Genomic DNA, 22,179 nt, shown 5'->3' with positions numbered 1-22,179 from the left:
AACTCCCTCCCCCAAGACCTCCGTGAGTCTGAGTCCCTCACCCTGTTCCAGTCCCGCCTCAAAACTCATCTCTTCAAGTCGGTATATACATAACCCCCCCCCCCCTCAATCAACTTCCTCAGGACTGCCCTTTCTGTTTATCTTATTTTATTTGTTTTATTCATTTATTATTATTTTTTGATTTGTTTTGTTGTTTTTGCCTGTCCTTGTCTGTCTACCCTCCCCCCGACTGTAAAGGCCCGGACACACCAAGCCGATTTTGGCCGACGATGAGCGTCGACACGCCCTACTCAGATTGGTGTGTCCCGCACCGTTGTCGGCAAAATAAATCACTCTGATTGGCTGTTCAGCTTAGCGAATCAGTGCATGAGAAGCGAAACGGAAGTGAGGGACCCAAAGAAACTATTAAGAAAGCAAATCTGAGATTTCATTTGACTCCAGCTCTCGACTCAGGTTCGGGAAAGCCCCGTGAGCTTCTCGCTGTAGAGTGAAAATGGAACACATGCTATTTGTTGTTTGTTTATATCACGCAGTCTGTTCTTCTTCTCTCGGTTATCACGCAGTCTGTCTTCCGGTTGTTGCCTCTTTTGAATGAGGAATACACACTACCGCCGCCTGCTGGTAAGGAGAGGTATTGCCACTCACGCATGCGCAGTTCGTACGTGCTTCTTGGCCGTCGGCTGAAGTCTTTGCGGTGTGTTCCAGTGCGACACATGGCAGAGACGTGAGGCGACACAACAGTCGGGTCCGTTGTGTCAGTTCTTTGGTGTCAGCTTGGTGTGTCCGGGCCTTAAAGCGCCTTTGAGTTAGAGAAAAGCGCTATTGAAATATAATTGTTATTATTAGTAGCTTTAGTATTAAGCTAAAGCTCCTACAAAGATAATATACTCTGAGATAAAAGTGTCAGGCCCTAGCTGCGACACGGAAAACGCCGAAATGTTTCCTTACCTATATTTATCCAGGGGAAGCTACTGAGAACACACACTGTTTCTCCTTCATATTCATGCAGCTCCACGAATTCATACCTGGCAAAAGCTCGACCACAGACACCTTCTGAGGAGGGGTCTCTGTAAATGGATTCATTAAAGGCATCTCAATTGCACATAAAGTCAACAGTAGGAAATAGTGCGGAGGAAAAAATAAATAGTCTATCGGGCAGCATCACCCGTGGTAAAAGACCTCCAACAACACTGGACGAAAGTAAATAAATCCTGAGTACAGACGACTATAAATGACTGATTTACACTGAAATTCTTGCAAAACATTTTTTTTTAGACAAATCCATCAGGAGAAAATGAGTTTGTTCCCTCTCTTAAAAGCTGCTTTTCTTTTACTCTCTCAAAACCAAACAACAGGTAAAGTCATCATTTAATACACCCTATATATTTCCCTTTCAGTAAAAGTCAGATAAAGTCAGTGTGGCACATAGAAGGAATACGGTGGGATAGTGAACATTATTTTACCTCGGGCACTTGAGACTTTAGAGTGTAAAAGCTGAGTGTATACCTGAGGCCTAAGCGGCCGAAAGGAGCTGTTAACACACCGTTTCACAAGAATTTCACGAGCAGGTGTTAATGGAAAGGTTTTTAGTGCCGCATTATGGTCTGCGGCCGGGATATCATTCTGAGAGGAAGCCCTGGATCTTTGGGGCTTTTGCTGGAAAGAAAATGTCTAAAATGAATTAAAATATTGGCTTTTGAAGTCAATATTTCAGTTTAAATGGTAGAAACTAGGGCTGTCAAACGATTACAATTTGTAATCAGATTAATCACAGCTTAAAAATTAATTAATCATGATTAATCACCATTCGAACTATGTCCAAAATATGTCATTTCTTTATGTATATTGTTGTGGGAATGGAAAGATAAATGAAAGAAGGCGGATATATCCATTTAACATACAGTATGTATGTTTATTATAACATTTTCCTGCGTGTCAAAATGAAAGACAGCACACACACCTATCAATCATCAAACCGTGGGGTCTTAATTCATTACGTGTTGATTTATATATAAAACGTTTATATATACAACGGAATTGTGCCAAAACTATGCCAACCGGCTGCGGAGGGAGACTCCCCCCTTCACTGGAGAACTGCGCTAAAAAAGCTGATCACAACGTTCACACTCTGTGGTCACGAAGTACTCCACTAGCCCCCCCCCCCCACACGTCTAAACAGAGATGACAAAAGTACACACATCCTTTACTCAAGTAGAAGTACAGATACTCGTGTTTAAAAATACTCTTTGACTTTGAAATGTACTTCAGTAAAAAGTACCCATAACTAGCAGCTGTTTTAAAGAGTACCTGACCTCCCTTTATATTAATAGAACAATAATGTCATTGTTAGCTAATGAATGTTTCCATGCTGAACAACGGCAACATGACAACGTTTCCATTGGTCCCTCTTCTTTAGAGAAGACCAGGAAATGATGGATACACGGATCGTGTTCAAATCAATAGGCACGCAATGACTCTAAAGAATAATGATCACGCATCAAACACACATTCAGACTAAAGGAACCAGCTGTTTGGGAAATGAGAGAAGTAGAAAGTACAGGTATTTGAGTTCAACATGTAAGAAGTAGAAAGTACAGGTATTTGAGTACAACATGTAAGAAGTAGAAAGTACAGGTATTTGAGTTCAACATGTGAGAAGTATAAAGTACAGGTATTTGAGTTCAACATGTAAGAAGTAGAAAGTACAGGTATTTGTGTTCAACATGTAAGAAGTAGAAAGTACAGGTATTTGTGTTCAACATGTAAGAAGTATAAAGTACAGGTATTTGAGTTCAACATGTAAGAAGTAGAAAGTACAGGTATTTGAGTTCAAAATGTAAGAAGTAGAAAGTACAGGTATTTGTGTTCAACATGTAAGAAGTAGAAAGTACAGGTATTTGGGTTCAAATGTAAGAAGTAGAAAGTACAGGTATTTGGTTCAACATGTAAGAAGTAGAAAGTACAGGTATTTGGGTTCAACATGTAAGAAGTAGAAAGTACAGGTATTTGAGTTCAACATGTAAGAAGTAGAAAGTACAGGTATTTGAGTTCAACATGTAAGAAGTAGAAAGTACAGGTATTTGTGTTCAACATGTAAGAAGTAGAAAGTACAGGTATTTGAGTTCAACATGTAAGAAGTAGAAAGTACAGGTATTTGGTTCAACATGTAAGAAGTATAGAAAGTACAGGTATTTGAGTTCAACATGTAAGAAGTAGAAAGTACAGGTATTTGTGTTCAACATGTAAGAAGTAGAAAGTACAGGTATTTGTGTTCAACATGTAAGAAGTAGAAAGTACAGGTATTTGAGTTCAACATGTAAGAAGTAGAAAGTACAGGTATTTGTGTTCAACATGTAAGAAGTATAAAGTACAGGTATTTGAGTTCAACATGTAAGAAGTAGAAAGTACAGGTATTTGAGTTCAACATGTAAGAAGTAGAAAGTACAGGTATTTGTGGTCAACATGTAAGAAGTAGAAAGTTGTCAGAAAAATAAGTAGTGGAGTCAAGTACTGATACCAGAAACATGTACTTAAGTACAGTAACGAAGTATTTGTACTCCACTACTTCCCTCCTCTGGTTTTAAACACACCCTACAGCTGACTAAGCACAAACACATCCCTATTAACAACTGTACTTCACGTCAAACTGCACGATAACTGACACAAATGTCACATTTACACCTGAGCAAAGCATCATGGGAAACGTTTCATCTGCCTGTGACTGCAGCAACACACCTGTGACAACCTTAAGTCTGCTTTTTCTTTCATTATGATGCACATATCACTGTATCCACATCACATGTGCTGCTGTGTATCCAGAGATCTATGCATGTAGGGTGTCTCTGAATGTGTGTGTTTAAGTGTATCTCAAAGAGAAAAGTGTGGGGGGGGGGTGTAATTATAGTATAGCACCACAGACAAGATAATGACAAACTGCCTGACTTTCCCTTAGAGCCATCACAGTTTCTCTTTCCTCTTGTGAGCACTTCTCCCCCCAGGGAACAGAGATCACAGGAGAGAGAAAAGTGAAATAAGGTTTCCACTTATCTCTCGGCGACGCTCTGATCTCCCGTGACGTGCATCTGCAGATTCGTGGCCTCATATGGCCGGAAAAGAGGCTTTAAAGCGGCCCTATATGGTTTTTTGGGGGGGGGTCTCCCTTTCCTGTGCTGGTCCCACTTCTAATAAATGACATTATGGAGAGTTAATGTGCCGAGGCCTCAGTGGAACGGATGGATTCGCCTCGTATACAGTCAGCATTGTCACAGATTTCTAGAGGCCCTTTGCCTTGTTGGCTTTTACAGGGATTCAGGTGAAGCATTACTGTGTGTGTGTGTGTGTGTGTGTGTGTGTGTGTGTGTGTGTGTGTGTGTGTGTGTGTGTGTGTGTGTGTGTGTGTGTGTGTGTGTGTGTGTGTGTGTGTGTGTGTGTGTGTGTGTGTGTGTGTGTGTGTGTGTGTGTGACTGGCAGCTTTATTCCTGCCTCTATGAATGCCCGTCTGTCAGCAGTGAGTGTTAGTGAGACAGGCTGCCTATAGAGGTGTCTGTGTGTTAGAGTGTGTGAAAGAGAGAGCGATCGAGGTGCTTTGATGAAACCTATTGATTTTGGTTTAGATGACTTCACAGCTAGCAAGAGATGAGAGATAAGCTGAAGTACAAACAGAAAGATAAAAGGGAAAAAAATCATTTCGGCAACATTACAAACCAAAGTGAGGAGAATCTGATTCAATTCAGGGGTTTAAAATTGACTACGTCTCGTCTCTGTTTCCAGCTACGAAGCACCAGAATAGCCTTATAGGATATAAACAGGACTACACAATTACTTAAATATGTAAATAGCAATATTGACTGCTGCGGGGTTTGAATTGCAATAGGAAGCAGTTCTTTAGGAAAAAACAAAGTGCTCTGATGTTGTGAAAAATCCCTTCGGCTACACATCCCGACACATTAGCATCTTATTTTCTCCGAGACGGTATTCATAACATATTGCTGCAGTTCTGAGGGATAAATAATGAGTGGCTGCATTTAAATATGTATGGTAATTCAACAAAAGTAACATCCTCAAGATATATGTCAGTATGAGTTTTGCTCAGAGGTGGGAAGTAGTGGAGTTAGTATCTAAAGGATGTGTGTACTTTTGCCCTCTCTGGTTTTGGTCACTTAAAGCCCTTGTTCTGAGACTGCAGCCACACGGAGACGATACGGGTCGAATCCGCTACAGTTCTCTATCAGATAGACGGTTCGGCCACACGAGGCCGACATGGAAACGCAGAAACAATAACGATAACGGGTCCAAAGGTGGGTAGATCTGCGGACGCAACGCTCTGGGGAGCCAAACGGCTCCGTGATTACGCCCTATACGATCATTACATTTTACATTACATTGCATTTAGCTGACGCTTTTATCCAAAGCGACTTACAAAAAGTGCATTCGACCAACAAAATACAAACTTGAAGAAAACAGAATCATATAAGTACATCAGGTTTCATAGAGCCAAACATTTCAAGTGCTACTCAACTGGCTTTAGATAAGCCAGTCCTTTATTAGTATATAAGTGCTTTGTTAATAGTTCTATCGCTCAAAGTGGAGTCGAAAGAGATGAGTTTTCAGTCTGCGCCGGAAGGTGTGTAAGCTATCTGCTGTCCTGATGTCAATGGGGAGCTCATTCCACCATCTTGGAGCCAGGATAGCAAACCCACGTGTTTTTGCTGATGGGAACTTGGGTCCCCCTCGCAGCGAGGGTGCAGCGAGCCGTTTGGTTGATGCAGAGCGGAGTGCACGTGCTGGGGTGTACGGTTTAACCATGTCCTGGATGTAGGAAGGGCCAGATCCATTCGCAGCATGGTAAGCAAGTACCAGTGTCTTGAAGTGGATTCTAGCAGTTACCGGAAGCCAGTGGAGGGAGCGGAGGAGCGGAGTGGTGTGGGAACATTTAGGAAGGTTGAAGACCAGACGAGCCGCTGCATTCTGGATGAGCTGCAGAGGTCGGATGGCACATGCAGGTAGACTAGCCAGGAGGGAGTTGCAGTAGTCTAGGCGTGAGATGACGAGAGCCTGGACCAGAACCTGAGTCGCTTTCTGAGTCAGCTGGGGACGCATCCTCCTGATGTTGTAAAGCGTGTATCTGCAGCAACGGGTTGTGGCAGCGATGTTTGCAGTGAAGGACAGGTTGTTATCTAGGGTCACACCCAGATTCCTTGCAGTCTGAGTCGGGGAAACAACAGAGGTGCCGATGTTGATTGTTAGGTCAAGAGTGGGACAATCTTTTCCTGATAACGAAAATACTGATGAGAGGAGAGGGGGCTGAAAAGAGAGCCGTGTATTATTCTTATATTATTATATAGAGTCGTTATCAATTTGTTTTAAAGCTCAATAAATAACAAAGAAGACCTTTGACCGGCACTTTTCTAATTTTGTCCGGAAGATTTAAACTTTAACGGACATGTTGACCGGCGAAAAAACGGAAACGGAAACTCTGCCGCACGATCCCCTCGTCCCTTGGAAGAGGCAGAGAGGTGGGTGTTTGTCATCTGCTGGTGGACTAACCGGAGAGATTTACAGCAGGAGCAAACGCTTGCCTCTGGGAGGGAGAAAAAGAGCCAGAGCGTCCACAGCGGAGAATAAACAGAAGGGCAACCATGCATATTCGTGAAGTCTTCTTCGCTGCTTTTGGTGTATTTTGTGGCGGAAGTACAGCGCCACTTACAGAACCGGCATATGTACTACAGCGTCTCCAGCGGGTCGAGCGGTCTCGTGCGGACGGACACGTTTCTGGTGCCGATTGCGTGTGGACGGAAGACTTTTTTGATATCAAATTCGGTTCGTTTTCGTCACCGTCTCTGTGTGGCTAGAGTCTCAAACTCTTGTCATTTTACCACGGTCAGATTAAGGGCGAGGGTCAATATTTGCTGTTGACCTCAAGTGACCCCGAAACCCCCCCCCCTTCCTTACATCTCAGTGTGAACATAGCCTGTGTTTGTTATGTACCCAGTTTGCATTATAATAATAATAATGGTTCAAGCCAGTGGAGGTGGAGGAGGGGAAGAGTGATGGACACGAGAAATGTTTTCTTTACATCCAGGTTTAGCTTCATACTCTTAAATGCTATGTATAGCCACATGTGAAAGGAGTACTGAGATATTACACTTAATTAAGTAAAAGTAATAATACCTGCTATGTATCTCACAGTAATCCATGCGGGTACATTCATGGATTTTACTTGTATTGATAATCTTAATCTGCAAGTAAGTTACTGGGAGAAATACTCTTTATAGTACACAGAATGACAGATACAAAACAATATGTTTCAAGTGCAATACTAGTGGCTGACTATACTTCATACAAGAGGTGGGAAGTAACTAAGTACATTTACTCAACTGCTGTACTTAAGGACAATTTTGAGGTACTTTACTTGAGTATTTCTATTGTATGCTACTTTGTACTTCTACCCCACTACAGTTCAGAGGTAGATGGTGTACTTTTACTCCACTACATGTATTTAACACCTTTAATTACTTTACAGATCTGGATGAATGATGTGAAATATAATCAAGTGTTAAATCAGACTTTAGTTCCACCTGGAGTAAATCCACCAGCTACCCTGCAGTATACAAAGTCATTCAAACTAGCTGCACCTTCACCAGCTTTGAGAACACTTTCATGATCAATCATTATAAAACATATCGTATATATTATTCTGAAATGGACCAATCTGCACAATGACTACTTTTACTGTCGCTACTTTCACTATATTTTGATGAGAATACTTTTCTACTTTTACTTGAGGAACATTTTGAATGCAGGACTTTTACTGTAACAGAGTATTCCTACACTCTGGTACTTCTACTTTTACTCAAGTACAAGACCTGAGTACTTCTGCTTTCACTCAAGTACAAGATCTGAGTACTTCTACTTTTACTCAAGAACAAGATCTGAGTACTTCTACTTTTACTCAAGAACAAGGTCTGAGTACTTCTACTTCTCACACCTCTGCTTAATAGTGTCATTATTTATCAAGACAGAGACTAACAGTACTCATACGATTGCTTATTTTAACACTCGTTTATTTAGGGATGCATCATGTATGATCTTAAATAATACACTTTTGAAGTAGCATTGCAGTAGTTATACGGGACCCACTTGAGTTGACATGTTTGTCTTATTTGCAACCATTAGATGACCTAACATGCGGTGAAAAAGTGAATTTTGAGACAGTAGCGCCAGCCTACTTAATAACCTGTACCTTATTTCCTTACTCTTCGTCTGTGTGTAAACCCCCCCCAGCTCCCTTCCTCTTCTATCTCCTTTCCTTGCAGACATCAGCATATCTTCACAAAGCATTACCGCTGTTGCATGTCGGGGCTTTTTCTCAGATCATATTTCAAACAACTTTTCAGTGAGAGTCAAGCAGCCTTGGCGAGGAAATGAACAGTTGAAATATGGAACTTTATTTGTTTGTAACCTTTATTTATCCAGATTGGTCCCATTGAGATCATAGATCTCTTTTTCAAGGGAAACCTGCAGATTTGAAGTCATACATAACGATGCTGTGCCAAAGTAACCTGCTTACCCTCTCGTTCAAGGTTGTGAAGTCCAAGCAGAGCAACAGAAAACTGCAGCCTTAAGTAGAGGCTCAATCAGTGGAAACACCTGTGCTCAATTGGAGCATATGTAGTGCATGGGCACGGGTGACCATTTTCTTCCAAGTGTAAAAGTGTTAATGTTTAAGGCTTCTGTGGTCAGAAATGTAGAATATGTTGACCGATTTGATTTATTGTGTTTAATTAGTTTGAACTACATTTTGAATATGTTTGTGGATGATAAGAATAACAGTAATTAAGGGTATACATATGATTGTCCTATGGGGAGGGGCTTAACATATATAAACCTCTGGCCACAAGTGTTCTGGGGTTAGTCTCACTGTGGCTGTAGAGCAGAGAGGTACCAGTTATATGTCCTCGACCTGTACATATATATTGAGGTTTGTTTTTCTTTCTATTTTGGACTGAATATCCTTTTGTGTTCTTTCAGCATTTTGGCTGTTAATAAAAGCAGTTAAAGGTGGGGTGGGTAAGTTTGAGACACCGGCTCGAGATACACTTTTTGTTATATTCCATGGAATGCTCTTAACATCCCGATAGCAATGAATATCTTGAGTGCTTTGACAAAAAAATCCATAAAAAACATCAGTGGAAGCCGTGGCGCTGTAAAAAGCACGACCAATCATCTGAGCCGGCCCGGCTAAAGTAACTGGATGGCCTACCTGCCTGTCAGCCTTCCATCTGTGCACAAACGTATCTCGTGCTCTCATTGGTCATGTGCGCGTTCGTGTGTGTTGGAGGAGGGGCTCTGTGAGGAAATGGCAGATTTTTTCCGGTTGTGTATTTTCAAATTCTAGCGCACTCGAGCTGGTTTCTCCAAAATTACCTACCCCACCTTTAAGGACACATTTTTTGTGACTCTAGCCATCTCATTTAATTCCTAGTTTTTTCATCGACCCTTTTTGCAACATTATATCACTATAATCTAGTTAAATAACTGGGTTCAAACTATGCACTGTTTTATTTGAAGCTGCTTTTATAGATTAAAGGGGTAATGTGCAAGTGATGGTGTCTGCTCTCCCACGGGAAAGGCTTGACATGGCCAGAGATCCCTCTCAGACTGAATCCACTTATCTCCTCCTCCTCCTCCATCTCCTCCTCTTTCTCCTCACCCTTTCATGGACGAGAGAGTTAACTGAGACGCTCGGATAGGAGATGAAACAGCCGAAAGTAATCCTGTGAAAGATAAGGAGCAAGAACAGTGAGGCGGAGGAAGAGATGACAAGATTCCCCCGCTTGTTTCTTTCTCTTTCTCCCATGCTAATTACAGTGTTTGTCCTCCTTTGGGACGGACGGCTGCGACGTTCACAGAGAGGATAAAGGAGAGAGATTCTCATCAACAAAGCGCTTCCTCTTCTCCGCGGAAATGCCTTGTTGGGTTTTGATGTGTTGGCGTGAGAATGAATACAGAAAGGAGGACTCACAAAGAGAGCAGATGTTCAAAACCCATCATGCCGTGTCAATTTAAAATGCCCTCGCAATTCCTTTCAGGGAATTCACATGACAGGGAAAGGCGGAAAAAAATAGACGAGGGGAAAAGAGGTAGTGTATTGATTTGGGAGGGAGGCGTGTGGAGTAGTGCGTTGGTGTTCGGAGGTTCAAACCCCGCTGCATGTCGTTGTGTCCCTGAGCCACTTCACCCCAAATTGCTCCTGGGATTGTCCACAGTATTGAGTCTGTAAGTCGCTTTGGATAAAAGACAGGATATTAAACTGTCATCATTTACTATCATGAGGAATTAAGATATTACATTTTGAGCACAATCTGAAACAAACAAGATCCAAGTGTTTTTTGTGTGCCAGATTCATATGTGGCGGTGTGGTGCTCATGTAGAATGCTTGGTTTGCTGACATCGCGTCCTGGGGGAGTTTCGCCCCCAGGAAATTACTAAAAAACTAAAGTTATACAATTTAATAAAAAGGCAATCAGGTTCGTTTGAACACCACAGGCAGAGACAGTATAAAGGATATTACAACAATTGTTATTTTATTGGTACATAATTATATTCCTTAATAGTACACAATGTAATGTTATAAAAGTTCTCCAGGGAGGAGGGAGAAGGACAGTGCTGGGGCTTACCACGGCGGCAATTAACAAAACGGGGAGGAAGGGGTCAAATCAAAATCACCCGTGACACTGCACACCAAACAAAACGGACACGTGAAGAACACCACCACCAGGGATTGGGTTTGCCGCCTCGAGCCCACAGCACCTGTCCGGTGTCAGTACCAGATATGTTCGGGCTACCAGATATGTTCGGGTGTATTTCCGTCGCATCCGTCATCCGTCATATTCGTCATATTTTACGGCAACTCAAGAGGGCCATCACGGTCAAATTCCGAACATTTAAACATAGCCGACACTTCAATCTTTACTTTGTCCGTTATTATATGTAGAAGATTATACTTTTTCTCCGTCATGTTGTTTCCATAGCAACAACTTCAAACAATAACAACTAACCGCTAGCCGCAAAGCTAGCTTCACAGCCACTGCTCCGTTTTCGGAGACTTTGCACACGTTTTTCACACGCTAGGAGTACTTCCACTAGCTTCGTCTTGATCTGTAGATGTGATTTGATGTGTCGTGTGTCCCCCAACTCCTCTCCAAAGTTCAGATATTTAATAAAATACTCAGGGGAGTTTCCTGAATTTTCATGCCCAAAGCCAAGCACTAAGCCCTGGGTAAATTAAGAGGCTGATCTCGGGCACTTTTGTCCACTTTCCCTGGTGGTCGAAACTCAAGCCAGACATCCCTGGAATCGTCTCAGAGAGTAGATGATCAGTGGGGCCTTGTTTTTACTGAATAATGTGTTTTTTTATGATGAATTCAAATATGTATATTTACCTGTCTGGTAGAGAGTGTGATGCGCGAGCTGCCACGCCAAACAATCCACGCGGCCACAAAGGAGAAGCGGAGGGGGAGGGAGCAGATTTGTCTCCTCCACTTAAATAGCAGGTGCGCAAAATAGCAGGTGCGCTGGCATGGTGCCAAGCAGCGTCACAGAGGGAGGAGACGTGACGTCCGGTCACACATACATAGCGTGCACACAAGTTGACTTCCCGCTGTGACAAGATTATAAATTGTTGGAGCAAGATGTGTCGCGCAGAAATCATCCTGTGCTGAGGGCAAGATCCACATGTGTACATGAGTTGCATTTTGGTGGGAAAAGGATATTTTCCTGACGCACACATGTTGTTTTCGTCGGAGATCCATATGTTCAGGGAACGGGTTGATGTTGTGGGAACAAGATTGACATTTGAATGTGCTCAGGGTATTCTGTTGGAAGCAAAATCCATATATGCAGGAAGTTATTATCTAGTAATGCATGGTGTCCGCGGGGTCATAACAAGTATTACAAGTTGATAAATCAATTTAGAGAAAATGAAGGCTATTAAAAAGTATTAAATGGCATTTCCCAAGGTATTACATTTTGTAGCTTGTTTTCAATAAGTATATAAATGGTCCAAAGAGGTTGGTCTCTACAGTCTGCCTGAATGTAATCATTGCGTAGGTGTGTAGTGTGATTCTGTGTAGTTTATTGATGGCATCCCGTTGGATTTGACCTCATCTGAACAGGACATCGCACGCTCACTGCTTGATAGCGCGCGAAGGTCCGTTTACGCCGGTTGCTAAGCAACATCGTTATGGGAAAATGCAAGTTTGCGTCCAAATGGTTGGAAGGTAAGGAGGAAGGACAATCAATACTGTATATAGTCAATGTGAGGTAAAGTGTGTCGCCAAGGTAACCGGTTAAAACTCAAAGTGGCGATGAGGTCTTCAAGGTTGTGTCTTCCTGGTCGAATGTAGCCTACTTATTGTAAGTCGCTTTGGATAAAAGCGTCAGCTAAATGCAATGTAATGTAATGTAATGTCTTAAAATGTATGGAAAGGGTCTTAAAAAAGGTCTTAAAAGGAATTACATTGACTTCAGGATTCCTGCATATACCCTGTAATGGGATCAGGTCATACAAAAGTTACCCGTTTTGCACAGGAATGAAAAAAAACATATTTTGGGTGCGTCACTTTGATGAAGATGAAACTCATGGGTTATTTATTTTAAACATAAGTAAAGGTTTCAGGACATAACCCTGATGGCACGAGTCTTTGTTGAATATTGTTGAAATGTGAATTCCCAGTGGGAAAACTCTTCCTCCTAAAATCACACGATGGATTTTTCCTCGAAGTAATGACAGAGATCACCGCCTTGTGACCAGCATCACCACATGACTATAAAGGAGCTCCTTTAGAAGTAACAAGACATGCATTTCCTACATCACCTCTTAATGACTGCTTTTGTCTGTTTCCGTCAGACGAAAAATGTGCAGAAAATTGATTTCCCCCCCGTGTTCTTGCAACAAGCCGTGGCTGTGCAGATGATGAATTACCCACTTTGTTTAAAAAGTGACTTCAAAGAGACGTTCACATAAACGTGAAGCTGTCTTCGTGTCCAGCGTTCGGTTGGAGTTATTTCAGGACGTCATGACAGGTTGGAGAAGTGAAAGGCCACACTTGTTGTGACTGGGAAAGCGCGGTAGATGGAGATCACAGTACCATCAATTTATATTTAGCGAGGAATCCGGGGGGGACCTGCCCTGAAGGGGGATTCACACCCAGAGGAAAAATAATCAAGAGGGATAAGAAAACATTCCTGCGCTCAGACGCTTTTAAATTCCTCCCCAGCCTCCTCCTCTTCATCACAAGCATCACAGATGAAGAGATGAACTGACTGGATTTGCACTGAATATCTGTAATGTTCTCCCTTATCTTCCCCCGTACCTTTGGACTCATCTCCATCACAGTCTGCGGAGCGACTCGGGTAAAGTCAAAAAGAGATGAGTGTGATGAGATGTCTTTATCACCCCCTCTCGGCTTTAGTTCCCTTTCATTCGTTTTAGAGTGCTCTGTTGGCACAGTGAGATGTCCACTTCACGAATAAAACAAAAGTTATAACGGTAACATGTGGAAAAGGAGAAGTGCTTTATTGTCCAGCAGATCTACACAAAGCTGTGTTCAAATTAAAATAATAAATTACATAGAAAGGGAATACATGAGGAAGATGTCTTGTAGGATAACAACAACAACAGGTGTTATAACAAAAAGAAAACAACATTGCGAGAAAGACAGATAAAACAATTATATTCTTGGATGTATTTGGAAGCAAAACATTATCTTTTTATATAATATATATGTTAAAATATATTTCTTCAGTTCATTAAAGGTGGGGTAGGTCATTTTGGAGAGCTCGAGTGCGCTAGAATTTGAAAATACACAGCCGGAAGGAATCTGCTACTTCCTTACAGAGCCCCTCCTCCAACACACACGAACGCTCATGACATTGTTTGTTTTGTGTTTAGCTTTTTAATCTTATTTATTGATGTGTATCTTGTCATTCTGTGTGTGATATGGACCTTGAGTCTGAAATAAAGATTGAATTGAAAATCGAATTGACCAATGAGGGCACGAGGTAAGTTTGTGCACAGATGGAAGGTTGACAGGCAGGTAGGCCATCCAGTTACTTTAGCCGGGCCGGCTCAGATGATTGGTCGTGCTTTTTACAGCGCCACGGCTTCCACAGATGACTTTTTGCTTATGGATTTTTTGTCAAAGCACTTCAGATATTCATTGCTATCGGGATGTTAAGAGCATTCCATGGAATATAACAAAGTGTATCTCGAGCCGGTTTCTCAAACTTACCTACCCCACCTTTAAAGCAATTTTCTTAGTAAAATATTTTTTTCTTAACTTTTCCAAAAGACTACATTCAAAGAAAGACAGACATATTCTTGGATGCATTTTAGCTCAATTTATTCTATTTTACTTGCATATAACTTCTCCTGCATTACTGCATTTCAATCAGGAGACACGGTTTTGATGTAAGAACACATATTTATTGCCAGGATTACACGAATGAATGGAATGGAGTTTTGGCGATTAGGCCCCGTTGTGCAGGAAGTATCATTCGGGAGGGGACAACCGATCTGATGAAACCCCCCCGGGGTCTAGACACTGTTGGTGGTGAATGGATAGTTAGGTTCGGTCTGAAGGGGAGGGGCTTAGCTTGACCCTGGATTCGGAGGGACAGGAGGTGAAAAAGGATGGAGGAGGGTTGCGTTGAGTCACCTGAAATGACAGCTGTCAGAGGGGGAGAGCTAATTTAAAAGGTTTAGCGGAGCGCTATGATAGGCTTGTGAGAATAGAGCGAAGTGATTGGTTAAGCTGGGGATCACTTATTGAGAGGAGAGAGAGTAGGCCTAGTAACATAGCATAGTAAATGAATGAATAGAGAAGGTCTTCCTGGTTGAACTAGCGCTGAGCTTCATTAGTCTTGCAACCTTCTCTCTTGCACTATTTTATTTCTACTCTAGCTGTGCATATGACAATAAAGTTCCCTTTGAATAAACCTGGATAACTTTGACAACACCATCCAAAATCCCTTGTTTCCGATGTATTAGTCAACTGCCCAACAAGCTGATTTGTTTGGTAGCAACCAGCTTTAAGGCCACAACTAATATCTAAAATCTAGACACTTACTGAAAGCATTTTGTTTACATTCTCCCGCTTTCTTCTCCTCTATCTCCCTAAACAGCCGGAGTTGTCTGGAGCCGCCATCCTGCACCAGACTCGGAGGGACCAGGTCGTTGATTCCTGTCGAGCCTACAGCGCGTCCAGCCATAAGCGAAGAGTCCTGACTCCCGCAGACCTCAAACACCTCGTGGTGGACGAGGACCACGAGCTCATCTACTGCTACGTCCCCAAGGTGGCCTGTACCAACTGGAAACGCGTCATGATGGTGCTCACAGGACGAGGAAAATACAGGTGGGGCATCAGTGTAGACCAGGGATGTCCAAACCTTTTTCTCCGAGGGCCACATATAGAAAAATATACGAAGGGCTGGGCCGTTCACTAGAGGTACTGTAAGTTGGAAAAATCAATCCAATATAGGTGAATTATTCTTGATACTTGAAAAATGCTGTAAGAAAAAAACAGCTCCCAGCTCTCCAGAGGGTTTACTTTATCTTGTTAGCAGCTCATTCCTTAAAACAGAAGCTTCAGATTGATTATAATAAGAGGAAATATGAACGGTCTATTTCAAGGTTGTTATGTGAATTTGTTATTGGGCTCTTTTATTATCAACTTAGATTTTGTTTTTAACATGTTTTTAACTTTAATTTAGTGAATTTATTTGAAATTGGGCGTATTAACACATGAATACTGTGTGATATATTTGAACATATATTTAAGAAGTACAAAATAAGACAAGCAGAAGTTTATTATACTTAAGTCATTATACATTTTTGAATCTGCTGAGGGCCGATTCAAAATGTCCCGCGGTCCACATTTGGCCCCCGGGCCGTAGTTTAGAGGAGTGGAGTGCACCAGCTGGGCGTAAAAAAGTAGGGCTTAACTCTAACGTCGGGCTTAGCTACGTCCGACGTAGTGATTCGAATTTACACCGAGTGCACCAAGCCTGACTAGTCTCGGGCGTAGCTGCGCCTGGTCTTAAGATGCGTGTCCACGTGAATACACGCGAAACAGTAATTGTTGCCAAGCAACGCCATTTTACCATTTTACAGACTCAGAGGACCGCAGAGAAGAGGGAATTCCCACACCCACAGCGTCAGCGATGACTCAAGGGGAATCCCAAATGGCCACACCCCGAAAGAGAAAGAGGGATTTGTCAGAGCTACAGCGGGAACTGACGGAGAAAGAAATCGTTCGTGTGGAGGTGGAGACCGTCAAATTGAGAGCGGAACACGAAAAAATTGAGCTGGAGAAGGAGAAATTGAGACTCTTCTTAATGCCCTTTCATTGTTAAACATGTAAACAAGACGCCCTGCCATCGTTAATATCCTTCTTGCCTGTTTTACGTTACTATGGATACTAGTCTGTCTTTCCGATTTACGCCTGCTCCATACTAGGCGTAAAAGTTACACCCGGGCGCAACGCATACAGGGCTTAAGTCTAAGTGGTGCACTAGTCATAACTTTAGTTTGGTTTTAACCTTCGGTTCTACGTCGGACGTAGAGTTACGCCCAGCTGGTGCACTCCACTCCTGGTCTAGTTTCTGGAAGTCTTGGAAAGTTCATTCTCTTCTAAATGTCAATAAATATAATGCTTTTGTGGTTGACAAGCAAAATGCACAGGATATCAGTTCAATTTAGTTCATCTTTGTTCCGTTCATGGTATGCAAATCTTAATTTATAATAATCGTTAACAAAACATGTCTCTGTAAACATTCCATTGACCGAAAAGGAGAAGAGACTGTGTATTTGAGTTTGAAACCCCTGCTCTAAGGGAATACAGTGACCGTTGTTTTTTTTAATCCTGATTACGCAATCGTGTTTAATGTAATCAATTACTCCCAAATCACGGATACAAGTATCAAACCATTGTGGTCGATCAGTAGTAGCTAAGCATGTTCTGTGCAAATGAAGGGCATTAATTGCACTGTTCCAATTAGCAAAGGACATTTAAAATCTATTGCTTTTTACAATGAGGGACCTGTTTCTCTGCCCAGAAGTGTGAAGAAATACTTAGCCAGCTACTTTACCAATGTGGAACGAACCACTTTTGTTTTGCACTGTAAGGACATATTGTGTTTGTTAGAAAAATATCACTCGTCACCGGCTTGAGCTTCAATCTCAGGATCCATGTATTTATTATCCTTATCCATTCTCAAAATTCTTACAATTATGACTTTTTCTCAAAATTAGGACTTTCTCTAAAAATCTAAAAAACGATGACTTTTTCTCAAAATTCTTAAAATTATGACTTTTTCTTAAAATTATGACTTTCTCTAAAAAATTATGACTTTCTCTAAAAATCTAAAAAATTGTGACTTTTTCTCTAAAAATTGTGACTTTCTCTAAAAATCTAAAAAATTATGACTTTTTTTCAAAATTCCAAAATTATGACTTTCTAAAAATCTCAAAATTATGACTTTTTCTCAAAATCCTGACTTTTTCTGAATACTTAAAAATGTTAATAATCACTGGTCACCGGCTTGAGCTTCAATATCAGGATCCATGTATTTGTGATCCTCTCCAGAATGGAAGTAGTCATCACATACAGAGCATCAAGTTCCTGAGCAGTGTCCTTCACATGCTGATATCCAAGAGAGGGAGTTACACAGTCACAAGATGGAGGAATAGAAAGCAGTATTCAATGTTTACTTCGGATTAGCTCCACGTCAGAAATGAGCATGCTTGTCATATGTCTATCTCCATAGAGGCTGAATCATCATGTTAATCACATAGCTATCATATGCCTCAAACAGTCCTGATGCTCTTCTAGGTAATCATACATCCTGTCATGTACACAGCTACAGTTGGGATACCTTTGTTATCATGTGTACTCTGATATTGGAAGAGTACATTCACTATTTTCCCAACAGTGTTAGATGTAGATGTGGTGGCACATTGTCAATGTCCATTTTCCTCTTTTTCCACAGCGACCCGATGGAAATCCCGTCCAAAGAAGCCCACATCCCTTCCAACCTGAAGACGCTGAACCAGTACAGTATCTCCGAGATTAACCACCGCCTCAAGAACTACCTCAAGTTCCTCTTCGTTCGTGAGCCCTTCGAGAGGCTGGTCTCCGCTTACCGCAACAAGTTCACCCTCAAGTACAACTCGTCCTTTCACAAGCGTTTCGGCACCCGTATCATCCGGCGCTACCGCAAGAACGCGACCCAGGAAGCCCTCGTCAACGGTGCCGATGTGAAGTTCAAAGAGTTTGCCGAGTACCTGGTGGATCCGGCGACTCAGCGCGACGGCCCTCTGAACGAGCACTGGCAGACCGTCTACCAGCTGTGCCACCCGTGCCACATCCACTACGACATGGTGGGGAAGTACGACACTCTGGAGGAAGATGCTAACTACGTGCTAAGGCTTGTGGGTGTCGGCGATTCCTTGCGTTTCCCGAGTTACGCCAAATCCACTCGTACCACGGACGCCATGACGGCACAGTTCTTCAGCAATATCAGCACTCAGCAGCAGATCCAACTCTACCAGCTCTACAAGTTGGACTTCCTCATGTACAACTACACCACACCCAGCTACCTGCGGATGGACTAATGGAGGACGGAGACTCTGAGAACTGACGCCTCGATTAAGGGGAGGCAAGCGAAAAGAGTGGAGACAAACTTGATTTTTTTGTAAAACTTGTCGTACCTTGCAGGGTCTGAAATAGACGTACATACAGGTGTTGAAAGAAAGAAAGAAAGAAAATGCGTGCTAGTCTGGGCATAACTTTGAGGATTGTCCAGTCAACTGATTCGATGTGAGTGTGGGCAAAATGGAACAAATGCATGCAAAGACTTTAAATGTGTGGGTGAAGCAGGTCTTCAAGGTGTTTTTAAAAGGGGACTCTTACTCTCAGAGGACGGACCTAAAGAGGCACTCCTCATGATACATGTTTAAACAAACTGCTGACTAATTAGGCTGCTTCAGATTCTACAAGGCAAAACAGTGGCCTCGCACGCGCCCTGACCCCAATGCATCGTGGGAGCCAAGCTTGTCTCCCCTCTGTCCCCCCGATCAATAGAGAAACTCCGTCAAATTGTAAAACACAATTCATGTCCTTCGCTCCAATGCCAGTCGCTCCTGCCCTCATTAGATTCAAACACTTCAGAGGGACACCGGCTCAAGGACGCCCTGTAATATATGACTCCACCTCCAAGACCTTCTACAGCTGGAGCATCACGGCCTTCAGACAACAATCAGACCATCACTGTATCATTATGAAGTTGGTTGAAGCACCACCCCGAGAAAACTGAAATGTACAGAGAGGAAGTGCTTAATAAGTCATTGCCTGTAACACCAAACATCCTTAACACTCTGAGCTACAGGACATGTTTAGAAAAGGTGCAGGATGTTCTTACGTGACTTTGAGTGACTTTGAGTCTGCGCAGAGCTTGAAAAGAGTGTGGTAGTGAAAGGGTTAAAGAAGGCATCTCATCACCTGATTAGCGGACACTCCCACAAAGCCCCTGCAAACACGTCTTTTAGTAAATTAAGAATATCTTGTTGTCTTCTTGCTTATTGCTATTTTATTGTATTATGAAGCATTGCTGCGAGCAGCAATAACAATATATTATTTAATTCGCTTTTCTTATTAAAGAGAGAAAGATTGTATTGCTTTTTTTCCCTGGACTGATGAAAATGTTAGGTCTTAAAATGTCGTCTTCTTCTTCTCCTTCTCCTTCTCCTTCTTCTTCTTCCAATACATTATTGGTACATTGCAGCATTTCCATTTTTCAAAGGGTGTATACGGTACATTTCCATGGCTTTGTCCTTCTGTGTCTGAAATCATCAGATGTATGACTTATGTCCCATTTCCTCTTGTCAAACATTTGGTGCCAAAATGCCTGCCAGAGCCTCAGAGATCCACACTCAGTGTTCAGGACACATCTTTGAAGTTGAGCAAATTCGTAAGTTTATCCTCCTTGACCACAACATGAGACTCGCTGCTGTACGTTGTAAACATATCCAGAATCTAATGCCCCCATCTCAGAATCAGAGACTGTATCTCATAGTGTAATGTGATTAATGATAGCAATGCAAAGCCTTGTCAAGGTCAATAAGTGCACTCTCTATCCCGCGCTGAATTGGATTAAAGGCTGTTGTGTATTATACAGCAGAGAGATAGAGAGACAGTATTTTATTCATACCTCGTTGTGAATTATAAACCACTCCAGCTTCAAGGTAAACAAAAATAAGCATATTTGAACAAGAAATATCATTTTCTCATGCAGTCTGTTAGTCTGATTATTTATAAGACAAATTCCTTGAGTTTTATTTATAGTGTTGTCCATCATTCCTGCTGGTATTGATTTGATTCACCAGATTCAGTGTAGAGATGTTGCTGATGCTGTTATACTGCATATGTCTGGATTACAAGACGGCAGGTATTTAATGGATCAAGGAAAATGAGTCTGGTTTTATTTTTACTTATTTTAAAGCCTAGTGAAGTCTAGAGTCTAGACACCATTGATTACACCGCACAATATCACACATTTTTATCAGAGGTCCCTACATCTGCATAACATCAATTTAGATATTCAGTTTTGAGTGTACACAAAAGGCAGGAATAGCAGTAGAAAAAACGTAAATAGCCAGAATTATGATTTTATGTATATTAAGTACATCATCTTCATCAGTATTAACATTTAAAGGTGTAATGAGTTAAAGAGCCTTGAATCCTGTTATCAACATTTAGTTGTAAAACCTTTAATTGTTCAGCAAATACATTCTGCATAATCCTAAATCATTAAAGGGGTCTTACTGTCTATAGTACGTAAAAATAATGGACAGTTTACCTTGAGTTTTGCAATTCTGGGTCAACTTCTTCATTTTCTTGTCTTTAAAATGAAGCTGGTAAAATGTACACATTATTCTTCACATTTTAGCTGTAAACTCTTCCTTGTAACTGTATTATTGCCGTAGTGTGTATATGTGCCAGTGTAAGGGGGGTGTAATGAGAGAACAGACCTTATTTCTTTGTTTTTTTACCCCCACACACACACACAGACATCTGGCTCTAATAAAGGAGAAAAGCTACCGGTAGCCGTGCACAAGCAATGGCTGTATTCTCAGTACGGCCTCCACAAAAACACACACACTCAGCTTTCACATTAGCGCTCCTGCTGATGTTGATGCCACGCAGCATCTTACTCAGCAGTTACACCTCTGCACTTTAACACACTGGACTGAGCCTCAGCCTAAAACTGCCTCATTTAGCCCAGAGAAGGAAGACAACGATACACAAAGGACCTCTTAGGCATCGCTATTTTCTCCTCTTACACCCCAATCCAAGCAAATTGCCTACTGCATATAAAAAGCAAGTCAGTGGTGGACAAAAATAAACAGCCACATTTGTTTTGTGGCTATTCTTAACTCCACTGCCCAGCTGTGTATACAAACGGGTATAATATGTTGTTTTAGGACGATGGTCTATTGTTGGACTGAATTGCAGGAATAGCTTCTAACATATCCGAGGGAGGTTATTCAAGGATGTGATGGTGTACCTATTTTATTAATTTATACAGACCAAAAACATTTGATATACAACAAAGAATAGTGTCATGAACGGTTAATATCAATACCAAATCAAGGGGTGGTTTGACAACATGGGAAATATGCTAATTTGCTAGCAGCTAGCAGCATGTTAAAAATACTGATGTGTAGCAGCTAACATGCTAAGAGTGGTCCCCATCATAGGGTGTAAGCATGCTAACAGGTGTTGAATAGAACTAAACACAAGTGCAGCAGAGGCTCATGGGAAAAAAAGAGTTGAGCAGATTGAATTTTCCCGCCTTTTTTCTTCTGTTTTTAAGCTAAGCTACGTGGTTGCTAGCTGTGTGGTATTCAAATAAGTATATTTCCCACCCTCCCTTAAAAGGCCGAAGAGGCATTGGAGTAAAAACTAAAGGTTTGTAAAGGTTTTTATTTTGGCACCAAAATATATTTCAGCATCTATTTAACCAATACTATAACCGTTCATCAGCATAGAGGGACGAAGCCGGGGTTTTTTTTTGTCTCCTTCTCTTCCTGTTTCATTTATTTATCTACAGCTCAAA

General features: G+C 41.7%; 1 protein-coding gene across 1 annotated transcript in view; it reads left to right on the top strand.

Annotated features, from left to right (window-relative positions):
* The window catches only part of chst11 (carbohydrate (chondroitin 4) sulfotransferase 11), a gene marked incomplete at its 5' end in the record, with an annotated part of 32,511 nt that extends 12,201 nt beyond the window's left edge, over window positions 1-20,310 (top strand). Inside the window, 2 exon segments of the mRNA XM_034233257.1 lie at window positions 15,187-15,416; window positions 18,052-20,310. Of these exon segments, the coding sequence (XP_034089148.1) occupies window positions 15,187-15,416; window positions 18,052-18,676 (855 nt within the window).
* Window positions 20,311-22,179: the final 1,869 nt, after the last annotated feature.

This window comes from Gymnodraco acuticeps, unplaced genomic scaffold (genome assembly GCF_902827175.1).
Source record: "Gymnodraco acuticeps unplaced genomic scaffold, fGymAcu1.1, whole genome shotgun sequence".
Taxonomy (NCBI): Eukaryota; Metazoa; Chordata; class Actinopteri; order Perciformes; family Bathydraconidae; genus Gymnodraco; species Gymnodraco acuticeps.
The sequence above is the reverse complement of the archived record's forward strand: the minus strand, read 5'-3'. Positions and strand labels throughout refer to the sequence as shown.